At 39.5% G+C, this 12,236-nt stretch overlaps 1 protein-coding gene across 2 annotated transcripts in view; it reads right to left on the bottom strand.

The window, feature by feature from the left end:
- LOC150081021 (uncharacterized) overlaps positions 1–11,480 on the bottom strand; it is a 49,180-nt gene extending 37,700 nt beyond the window's left edge. For both annotated transcript variants that reach the window (XM_090382175.1, XM_090382177.1), the window contains exons 1-4: positions 11,304–11,480; positions 5,557–5,657; positions 5,364–5,441; positions 5,091–5,185 (exon numbers count right to left, since the gene is read on the bottom strand). In XM_090382175.1, the coding sequence (XP_090238301.1) occupies positions 5,091–5,185; positions 5,364–5,441; positions 5,557–5,657; positions 11,304–11,415 (386 nt within the window). In that variant the 5' untranslated portion in view covers positions 11,416–11,480. The remainder of the gene's footprint in view (positions 1–5,090; positions 5,186–5,363; positions 5,442–5,556; positions 5,658–11,303) is intronic.
- Positions 11,481–12,236: the final 756 nt, after the last annotated feature.

The raw sequence follows: 12,236 nt of genomic DNA, 5'->3' as shown, positions 1-12,236 counted from the left end.
ATAAGTTCATAGCACTAGACAAATATTTGGAGTGAAAGGATGGGTGAAATGGGAAGGATTTTATTTATTTATTGTTTTGTTTTTTTTTGGACAATATTTTTGGAAAAACTTTTATGCTGCGTTTCCTTTTTTTTTTTTTTAATTCAAAATGGGCAGTAATCGAAGCTCAACTGAAAATATGAACTTAGAATTGCGCCAGTAAAGAAATTATAGTAGATAAATTAAGTTCACTATAAATACTTGTACATCCACTTTCTCATTTTACCTTCTAAAAGGTCTTTGAAAAACTTTAGTCTTCAAAAAATGGATACCGTTTAAGAAATTTGAGTTTCCCAGGTCCTGAATCAAGATGAATAAAGGAGAAAAATAATAATGCGAAAAACTTATTTTAATTAGTAACAATTTTTAATAAATAATATTATTCGAGTTAAATCTAAACAGATCATTAAGAAATTATGTGTAATGCGATTTTTTTAACTTTAATAAAATATACGACCAGTTAGCCGAAAAATGTTTTTCTTTTCTGCAGTTTATAAAAATTACCTACCTCTAAATATCAACACCCGCCCCCTACCTCTCCACGCCCAACTTCCGTTTAAGAAATCACCAATGAAATGCAAGTAGTAATTCATGATTCATTATCGTATGTGGTAATACTGCAAAAAGTTGTCTATGCATTCTGACACTGAAGAAAGTCAATATTTACACCTATTGAACAAGTAGAGGAAGAAAGTGGAAAACGGAATTTGTAAACAGAACTTGCAACATGTTACTCGGTTATTCGTTTTAAAATAAAATTAATTTCGTGTGAAAAATTATTACTTCGAGTATTTATTATTCAGAGAGGTCTAAGCTTAATAAACATCACAGGACACTAAGTTTGGTGAATTATTGAAATCAGTCTCATTGCGAGCTAATTGACACTTCAATGTAAGTCATTCTTTAGCAGTTTTGTACATGGTTTGTATAATCCACATTCCGGGTATTCTGCTTAATCTATTTAAAATAATGGAAACACACCTCTGACATTGCAGAAAGATAAGTGTTTGGAGGTGGTGGTTTAATGGTATGGTGTGGAGTCATCAATAGTAATCATGAGACACCCTCATGCTGAAGACGAAGCTCTGAACTTTGGCCAATTCAAAATGCAGCATGATCAGTAGGTGATACCCTTTTGTTGTACGAGAATGACAGAGCCTTATTAGGCAATATATCTGTGGGTGTAAGCGCCATTTTTGGCCATCAACCTGCATACTACGTAATTTCCGGTCGAAATTTGTCCAGTCTTTGTGTATTATTAAGAACGAATGCCTCTACTAACATATCATAATCTAATAAAAGTTTTTTATTTTTTTTACGTTTCACAGTTTTTTTTTTCATTACTTTTTATGACCAGCATAATTAGTTCACTCTAATTATATTGATTATTATTCTTTGGTGAGAAATATTCTAGTGTATCGTGAAGAATTCTTTCTATTTTGTAAATGCCTAAACTTAATGCATAGAATTTTCAAACAGGCATTTCTAACATATGAATCTTAAATATTCTTTTGGTGGCATGGTGCGCAGGTACACCGATGAGCCAAAACATTATGACCAGCGAGTCGCTATGCAAATCGAAGCAACTGCAGGTGAACTACGGTGCGTGCGCGGGTCGGGACACGGTATAAAAAAACACCTGATACTGAGTTCCGTTAATTAGTATTACTCTTGTTCTTCAGATGACAAAGGCACCGGACTTAGCGAGTTTGACAAAGGCCAAATTGTAATGGCCAGACAACTGGGTCAGAGCATTCCTAAACGGCACGGCTGGTGGGATGCTCACAGTCAGTCGTGGTTACTACATACCGAAAGTGGCTCGAGGAGGGAAAACCCACGAACCGCCGGTGAGGTGTTGGATGACCACGGCTAATCAATGCTCGAGGTGAGCGAAGGCTCTCCCAGATGGTACAGGGCAACAGAAGGGCGACTGTGGCGCAACTCACCGGTAATTGGAATGCTGGTGATGGGAGTAATGTGTCACAACACACAGTACATTGAACCCTGCTGAAAATGGAGCTGCGTAGCTGAATGCCACTCCGAGTGCCCATGCTAACCACGGTTCACTGGGGACACGCCTACAATGGGCACGCGAGCATCGAAACTGGACCTTGAGTGATTGGAAGAAGGTCGTCTGGTCCGATTAATCACGTTTCCTGTTACACCATATGGACGGCCGGATACGTGTGCGTCGTTTCCTTGGCAAGTGATGGTGCCTGGACAAGCTGGTAGCGGCGGTGCCATGCTTTGGGCGATGTTCTGCTGGGATACCATAGGTCCAGTGATCCATGTGCCAGGCACTCTGACATCTACCACCTACCTAAATAGCATCTCAAGATCCATACTCTTTTAAATCTCTGGCCTTTACAGTGAACTGTTCCAACACAATGTAAACTATGCAGAGATGGGGGAAATACCTGATGCTGTCTGACCCTAAATACACTTTACTTAAACATCATGTCTGCGCGGGTAGCACAGTGGTATAGTCACCGTCCTCCCCACACCGGGTGGAAAAGGCCCGGGTTCGAATCCCGTCGATGAAGCGAGGAACTTTAATGGGCTTTTTTCACTCCGTGGCTGGATTACCAGTCGGTCTCGGGCGTAGATAGCAAGGTTTTCCGTCCAGCAAAACAGACAAATCGACCATAGAACACACGCAATTAACAGATTTTTTTTATTTATTTATTTTTTTTTACCTAAATATTGTGACTGCCTACTACACTGGTGTGCAAAATTTAAGGACCAATCAGATTTTCACCTGTAGCTTCTCATAGGAGTGGCCTGGATATGGGAAAAGCATACCAAAGGAACCTCGTGAGGTACAGAAATGATGAAGGAAACAACAGCCACACAACAACGGAAACAAAACGGTACTGAAACGGTTCCCTTTCAGTGATGTTTGCGGGGTGATATCGTCTGCCAACCTCTCCCCAGATTTGCTGACGTCCAGAATCGCTGCTGAAACTGAATCTATTCTCATCAGTAAAGAGTACCTTAAGTAAAGATTTTGTGGTTGTAACCTTTAGAAATAGTGTTGGTCCTTAAATTTTGCGTACCAGTGTATATGATGACCGTAGATCTTCTCTCATCGCACAAAACCATTTCATCCCAAGAGACCAGGAGCGACATCTCCTGGAAGACCACCGCACCTATACAACCATTTCTAACTTTGCTCAGGGCCTCTTCAAGAGGCGGAAAACCCTGCCACAACCTCAGAATCAGACTCAACCAGACGATGATGTGGCCTAACCAGTCATGTGTCTAGATCACTAATTGCTTCAGCATACTGCAATCCCGGTGAAGACTTTCATTCTGCACAATAATCGTGCCTTTACAATGTAGCCTCAATATCACCTCCATCTACCATGACTGCTGCTCCGGCTTCGACTCCCACCAAGTTGACTCACCACTGAAATGACTCCACTACCTGGATGGAACTTGTCTGTCCCAGGATTGACACTACCCAGATTTGACCTTCTCGGACTGACTCTCCCAAATATGACTTCATGCAGCTCACTACTGAAATGATACCACCATCTTGACGGGACCTGTCTGTCCCATGATTGACACTACTCGAATTTGACCTTCTCGGACTGGACTCTACCAACTGACTTCACGCAGCATTACTGTCAACGCCATGTGGCGATCCTGAACCCGTGCTCCCTTGCACGGCCCTGTTTCTCCCCTTTTCTCCTGGCTGGGAGGATGTGATGGTCCCCTTGTCTCCTCTTCCTCCGCTGCCCCTCTTTCCTTCTGGTGGGGCACGGGCTTGCCTCACTGATTTTGGGGTCATCTACACTATCGACCCTATACTTCTATCTTCCCCCCAACCTTCAGTCTCCCCCTCTTGCTTTCCAACTAGTATTCATCCCATGTCAAAATTATCCTAGCCTTACACCCAAAATTCTTAATTCCACACTCTTTTGGGTTGACCCAACCTCTACCCCCCCCCCGTTTTTTTAATGACCTAGTCACTGAAATCTCAGGAAATTAGGTGGCAGGACCTGCCAAAATACTGGTGTACCTGGCCTGCCTGCACGGGGCTTAATGTGACCAACGTTGGGCCTCAGTAGGGGTCCAGCGGTTAAATGGCCAGATGAACAACGGTACACGACACTACACTCAACAATATCCACACACTTTTAAATCTGTGGCCTTTACAGCGTACTGTAACACACGACAATGTAAACTACGCGGAGATGGGAGAAATCTCTGGTGCCGTTAGACCCTAAACACGCTTTACCTAAACATTATTACTGACCAGGTACACCCTTTCATGGCAACGGTCTTCCCCTCTGGCAGTGCAGTCTTTCAGGAGGCTAATGCGCCATGCCACACCGCCCGGATTGTTCGAGACTGGTTAGAGGAACATGGAGAAGATTTCCAGGTATTGCCCTAGCCTCCAAATTCCCCAGACATCAATCCCATCGAGCATCTGTGGTTTGTGTTGGAACAGCAACCCCGATCTGCAGCGTCCCAACCACGGACTTTACAGGAGTTAAAGGATCTGCTGGTTACATGTTGGTACCAGATACCACAAGACACATTTAGAAATCTTGTAGCGTCCATGCCTCGCTGGGTACGAGCTGTTTTGGCTGCACGTGGATGACCAACATCATATTAGGTAGGTGGTCATAATGTTTTGGCTCATCGGTGTACATCAAGAACTGAAAATTGAAATAGCGAGCCCTTAAACCTGCGTGGAATGTAATCTGCCTTTAATTTCTTAAAGAATTACAGATCATTCTCAACTTAAGACATTTTGTGGTACTTCCTATACCACTCTTGTACAGTAGTTCACTGAAGAAATGGTACAGGAAATAGCACGAAAGGTCCGAAAAGAAATCTGTAATTATTTAAGAACTTAAAAGGCAGAGTACTCCACGCAGGTTAAAGTGCTCATTATTTCTCCAATTTCCATTTATAGTTAGGAAATCGCATTGAATTCCTTACAATAAAATAACTTCAACTAGGTTTTTGCTGAGCTATCTAACATAGTTTTATTATTTACAAGAATAAAATGATAAATTTTCCATATTGAGAATACGCACGCTAAAGTTGATCCTCTGATTAATCCTATTCCTCTGGAAGCTAATGTAGTCATCACTAAGTCGCACCGCAGGCCAGCAAGGCATGGAAAATACACCTGTCACGAAATTTTAAATGAGTTTAGAAGAATAAAGTTAGCTGTCATCTCTAAAAAAATAACTGCTTAAGTGTCAAACTGCAAAATTAATCTGGGTCTCCCCATCGGGATTCCCACTTTTTCAAGTGGACCAGTTCAGCCTTGTACTGCACACCGGAAATTATATTTAAGTACACACCTGGTAATAGTCTCCTTTCCTGTGTGCGGTCCACACTGCATCTAGTATTTCCAGTTCCTTAAGCACTTCTTCCAGTAACTTAAAGAAAAAAGAAAAGGAAAATAATGAATGTGGAGATAAGATAATCTTATTTCAAACTGGTGAATATAACAACAGTTTTTTTTAAAAACACCAGATTAACTATCTACCTTACCTTCTCCATGGGCATTCCAGTTTTTTCTTTTTCCGTTTGGCCATTATTCTCTTGAACAGAAACCTGGGTGGTAGTATTGCGTTCTGCTGTTGTTCCGGAACCTGAAAGAAGAACCAAAAAAGAGAAAGTTGTTCATACTAATCTGTTATATTAGGATCACATGGAAATTTGCTTTCAACTTTTGCTTTCGTGGACAAATGTTATAAGTGGAGTTCCCCAGGGTTCGGTGTTGGGCCCATTGTTGTTTTGTATAATTATCAATGATATTAATGAAGGTATATCGGGTTTAATGTCCAAGTTTGCAGATGATACAAAGGTTGGCAGGGTTGTTAATGACAGTAAAGACAGTACGCTACTCCAACTGGATCTAGATAAGTTGAGAAAATGGGCTGAGAAGTGGCAACTGAAGTTTAACATTGACAAATGCAAAGTACTGCATATAGCCAAAGAGAAACGTACCAACTGTGTGGTACTACACGCGGGGAAGTGGAAAGTGAAAAAGACCTGGGGGTAACTGTGCAATCAAATATGAAGTTCGCTGAGCATTGCAGACGGGCTGTCAGGGCAGATCATGGAATCTTGTCAATGATATATAGGAATTTTACTAGCAGGGACAGGGAGGTGATTATCCCGTTATACAAGGCAATGGTCAGACCACACCTAGAGTACTGTGTACAGGTCTGGAGGCCTCATTTTAGGAAGGATGTAGAGTTGCTAGAACGAGTACAAAGAAGGGCAACAAGATTGGTGAGGGTAACAAAGGGATGCTCTTACCAAGAAAGGCTTAAGTTCTGCAAATTGCAGCGCCTGGAGAGTAGGCACCTGCGAGGTGATCTGATTGAGGCGTATAAGGCCTTGAATGGGTTGAGCAAGCTGAATGCTGATGGGATTCTTCCTCTTGCTCAGACTAAGAACCTGAGGGGGCACAGTTTCAAATTGAGGAAAGATAGTTGTAGAATAGATGTGCGGAAATTTGCCTTTAGCCAGCGAGTTGATTGGTGGAACAGGTTTCCATCTTTTGTTGTGGAAGCTAATAGCCTAAATAAATTTAAGGCTGAGCTGGACAGGCATTTGGAACGAATGGTGGGGTGAAATAGGAGGACTTTTTTTTTTTTTTTTGTTTTTTTGTTTTTTTTGGCTGATGCTGCATAAGCTTGCTTTCTTGCATCGTACGCCTCTACTAATGCTAATGCTAACTACTCATGTGTACTGTGTCTGTAAATTGGGTGTGTTCTCTAATCCATTTGCCTGTTTTCTGGACGAAAACCCCCAGTTTTTCTGGGGAAAAATCCTTGCTATCTACGCCTGAGACAGACTAACTCAGCCACGGAATGAAACCCCCCCCCCACAAAAGTTCCTCGCGTTATCGACGGGTTCGAACTCGGGCCTTTTCCACCCGGTGTGGGGAGGACGGTAACGATACACCACTGTGCTACTCACGCAGTTGTTCATACTGCGTAAAAACAAGCTTGGAAAGTATTAGATTCAACCTCCTCCTAGAAGAAAGGCAAGCCTTTCGCTAAACCCCTATCAATCGATTATATTGTATGTTGGTGAATAGCAGGAATTACTTATTATTCAATAACTAATTACGCTATTTAATGGGTAATAACTGGGAATTAGTTATTCATAACTAATAACGCGCTCATAGCTTATTAACAACGTGCTCCTGTCAAAAAGGTGGATCTCATATTTTTCTGTCGTAGTGCATGCCCGAGCCAGTTCAGCGTTGAGTGGGTTGCCATCCCACTCAACACTGAACTGAAACGATGAAGAGAGATTTGTGTATGGATAAACATTTTACTGGACATGCAACCGTTTATTCTTATTGTACTATATTCTTTCAAAATTTCTTCATGGTTTAATGAATATCATATCTTGTTGTTATACTATGAAACTCACGAATACATTTAAGTTATAAATGAATATAACTTTAATCAAGTTATAAATGAAGTCACTGATCCTCTAAAAAATCCAACAACATCAGAACTCACCCTCATCTTAAATACCACTGAAATCATCGATCTACTTAAAATAATGCATTATATAAATACTTGAAAAAATGGACTAATAATTATAGTTTTCTTTAAAAAAGAAGGAAATCTGAAAGTTTCAAAAAATACAACGTTTTAAATAAACATTTTAAGCTGCAAGAAAGCTCATATTTAGATAGAGAAGAGAATAGGAATCAGTTTTCATATCAAAATTTCAGGAATTACGAAGTAACCAGATAAAAATGTTAATTTATTGATTATGTCTAGCTGAAACTGAATATTCGGATATAGAATGTAATATTCCTATTGGGCAATAATGGCAAAATGACATTAGACAAGAAACATACGTAGCATCAGTCTTTAAAAAACAGTCCTGTATGTATCCTTCCCTTGTTTTTTTTCATCTGTTCCTTACCCAATCTCTCTTTAAATTTGTATAAGATTTTCCATTCAACTAAGCATCAATGGACCGTTTAATTTCATGGTCATTCCTGAATTGGTTCCCAGCCAGTGTTTCTTCAAAGGCCCGACCGAAAAGATGAAAGTCAGAAGGGGGAAGGTCCTCCCATCATTAATGATTTAACCACTGTCGTGTGTAGGCGGCAAGTGGAGTATCCCTTGAAGTGGTTGTACTAAACGCAGACTTCTGTCTTGGAAATGGCTGTCGGACCACACTTAGCTGGCAGTGGCTAAGTAATTCTTGGCTCAGTCCCTCTGGATGTAGAAATTAAATAACTCGGCGCACTTCATTTGTGGACGTTTCAAGGAGGGCAACCATTTTGGTTTAGTTGCTTAATATCAACAAAAGACAGGATCTCGTAACAAAAAAAAAAAAAAAAAAAAGAAAGAAAAGAAAAGAAAGAAACAGTGCATATTTGCCTTTTTATGAAACGTTTCACTATTGGACAGGGCACGATTTCTCCTCAAACTTACTTTTCAAACAGCCTTCGAATTTTATAATAACAAGAATATTTTTTTAAGGCTTCCACGAATTATCTTTGCCCCAGGATCCCAAATTTCGACTGACAAAATACTATTTATGCCAATATGTTGGAAATGATGGTAATAACTTTCCTAGAGAATCGTCTGAACTGGTATTCGGGCAAAAACCATACCATCAGTAAAAAAAACTCTCAGGAATTCACATAACCCAACAGAATTGTATAAGCAATACATACACAACCATTCGTACAATATTCCTATCGGTTGCCTTAATTTGCATTCAGCAAATCACGATAGTCGTATGCTTTCTTTTAATACCTTTGACGTTCTCAGATACTATTGTATATTATCAGCGTGAGCTCCATCTGTAGGTACGGTTTATAAGCTTGTTATCTGCACTCCGTATCTACCATAACCCCAGGGGCTCACATCTGGTGAGTATGGGCTTGGACCCAAGGTCCTGAGCTGGATATCATCATTCTTCTCTTTCGTGGTGATTCTCTTCTACTTCCGACTCACTCTCTCTCTCTCCTTGGAATTTTTTTTAGCTGGTGCAGCATAAGCCTCAGGCTTCCTTGCACTACATGGTTAGTAATAATAATAATAATAATAATGACTGTCATGTCATCATTCGTTTGCTTTTGCTTTCTCTCTGCTTCGATTCCAGTCATCTTGCTATTCCATCACTGTTAAATAATGATATTTATTATTATAATATTAAAATTATTAATCTAATTAAGCCATTATTAATTATAATTCTTCACACATAAATGTATTAGCTGTAAACTGCAGACGGCCAATCTGTTACAGCCCTTATTCTCCAATATCTTTCTTCTCTATCTATACACATGACTGGTCGCAGGGGCAACTTGTATTGTCACCATATAATTAAATAAGCACGTGCATTTACAGCATCGGACATGCTACCTGTACTGTATATTCAACTGGCACTTCGCTGCATTCGTATCTTATCATGGGAGTAGTATTTTACGTTTCCATAATGAAGTAGTTGTATGCCGGGTACTGTTTACGAATTAATTTAGTACATTTGGGAAAACCGTTGAAAAAAAATTATTGCCGCTGATTATATAAGAGAGGGGCATCACACGTAAGTGTATTCAGCCAGATATAACTAGCGGTATTGCGAAGCAAACATGTGACCACTTGTCCTACTTTGGACCTCTCAGTCAAAAGCGAAAACAGCTGTACATACACGACATTGAAAAAAAGAAATTTTGAATTAAGAAAGCGAACTAAAAAGGCATATGGATGAATCAAACAGTTGCTAAGACTCTTATTTATCGAAACAGAAACAAGAAATCTTTGCATTAGGCAGCTGACTAAGAGGATTCGCTACCGGAAAGACAATTTCCTTCTCTGATGTTTCGGCCAGAGCACTCCATATTATCTGCAACGCAGAAGGCATGGAAATATTTCATACTTCAAGTATTCTCCATTATACCATCACTGCATCCATATGTTACAGAACGGTCTTTTTACAAGTTTTCAACAAAAAAAAAAGTAAGAGTAGACTTTTTCACAATGGCATTGATATTTCATTTTGTGAGGCAGGTCGCCTTGTTGTATTTGTTGTTTCTTTGTAATGCAATGCAAGCCTCCTCCAGCCAGGGTTACCAGGACTATGCCACAGCAATCTGATTAAGCTCTTTTCCATTGAATAATTGGCATTTGTGACCTTGTGAATTAAACATAACTGAGCTGTCAGATCCGGCTGAGCGGTTGCCTTGTGTTCCACTGACGAAGTATGACGAAGTTTCATACTTGAAGTATGAAATATTTCCAGTATATATAAAGATGTATACTGGATTATTGTATTCTGGATGTAACGATTAAAGTAATAACTTGGTGGAAGCAATGTCTGTAGAAAGACAGAAATTTCTCCTGTCTAGATAGGAACTAACTCAGGAAATGGAAAGGATTGCGCTTATATCCACTCTGCCAGCGACGAGGGCATAGTGAATGAACAATGTCATTATTAAAAGACTACGATTGTATTCTTTTCCACTGTAATATGCAGTTTGCTGAATTCCATTTTGTGCGTATTAGTTTAACAGTGCAATGTAATGTAAAGTGGATTTCCATTTGAGTGTACTCAATGTTGGAGTACACTCCAGAGATAAATCAAGGCTAAACTGTGTTCAGTTAGTAACAAATCATGCATTGATAATTTCTGTAATGCTTTATTATTTTTTTTACAGGAAATAATATGATTTTGTTCCTGGCAAATGCTCTTATCATATACTGATGTATTATATTCCTATAGAAATGATAAACGAAACCAGTCCACTCTTGTAAAGCTCCATCAAATTTGGGTGATTCTTATTTTACTACATTATTTACACTCTCACACAATATCTCTCTTCTCTTTTATATTTGGTTAAAAATTCATCTCAAAATCAGTCTCCTCCGCTTAGTGCATTATAAATTACCAACCAAAGAAGCATGCGTCTCTCAGGAAGTACGGGACAATGGCCCAGAATTACTGTGCAATTTAAAGAATTTCACTCGCACGCATTAGAAACTGCTAGACGCTTGCATAATGTGGCTCTAAATGCAGTCTCACGTAAACTTTACAAAAGTTTTCAAAAAAAAAAGAGAAAAAACAATTATAAAGGAAGGAATTCCTGAAATAATAAAGAGGTAAAATAAATAAAAATAAAACTGAATATACAAGAGTCACGTTCATCAATAAAATCGCCGATCTACAATATGAAAAAGTTGGTAAACAAAAGATTATTACCAGAATTTTCTTATCTTTTCAGACAACCTTATGCTTCTCCAGATACTCACCACTCTCTGCATTTGTCCTCACTTTGGAACCGCTGCTGCTATCATCTCCCCATTTTTCCTGCTCGTGCCGTTCCGAAGGCACGCTTACCACAAACCACATTCCACCCGTCATGACTAGTTGTTCAATTCTGATATGCCGCTTCCAGTCATCTAGCAATGACTGTTTATGTCACTGTGACGTCATCCTCTCACGATCTTTAATTGGCAGCTGTGTATTCGGTGATTCAGACTCGTTGCCTTTTACATCTCTTTCGAGTCTTTCATTATAATGGCCGCCCTATTCAAGAGGTTGCTGACAAATTGTGAAAAGAATTCCCAGAAAAAAAGCTCAATTTGACATTTTAGGTTTTGCTTTATTAAAACTTCCATACTTCCATAGTCTTTCCTATTTACAATTCCAACTAAAAACAGCTCTCTTAAGCAGTGATCGTGGCAAGTTCTTTCAATTATGGTGAAATATTTCTAAAAATAAGATTTATAAAGTTTGTATCACATTCCTGGAAACGACACTTGCTGTAAAGGTTGACACCAGGAAACCGTGGAGTCAGTGTTACCTTTTGCAGTCCTCTTCTGAAACTTATCGCAGCAAACCTTGAGAAACTATACTTTCACGGAAGACCTGCCATGCGTATGATTTGTCTCCCTCTCTCAAAATTCAACGTCATAGGGCGATCGACACCAGTCGTAGCTGTCCACCTACGCCTACAGACATTCCTTCCGGTTATAAACATACAGTTAACCATAAACAGGTTATGGTATGAAATTGATACGTTAATGAAATATTTTTGATGCATTATGGCAAAGGAACAAGTAAGAGAAGAGAGCAAACAATTCCTTATTAATTATTAATTTATAAGTTTCGTTTCCAAACTCAATTCATAATTGCAGAACTGGACATTTCTTGAAATGGTTACCACATTATACGTAAACATG

Source organism: Mastigoproctus giganteus, chromosome 9, assembly GCF_048544385.1.
Source record: "Mastigoproctus giganteus isolate SK-2022 chromosome 9, ASM4854438v1, whole genome shotgun sequence".
NCBI lineage: Eukaryota > Metazoa > Arthropoda > Arachnida > Uropygi > Thelyphonidae > Mastigoproctus > Mastigoproctus giganteus.
The sequence above is the reverse complement of the archived record's forward strand: the minus strand, read 5'-3'. Positions and strand labels throughout refer to the sequence as shown.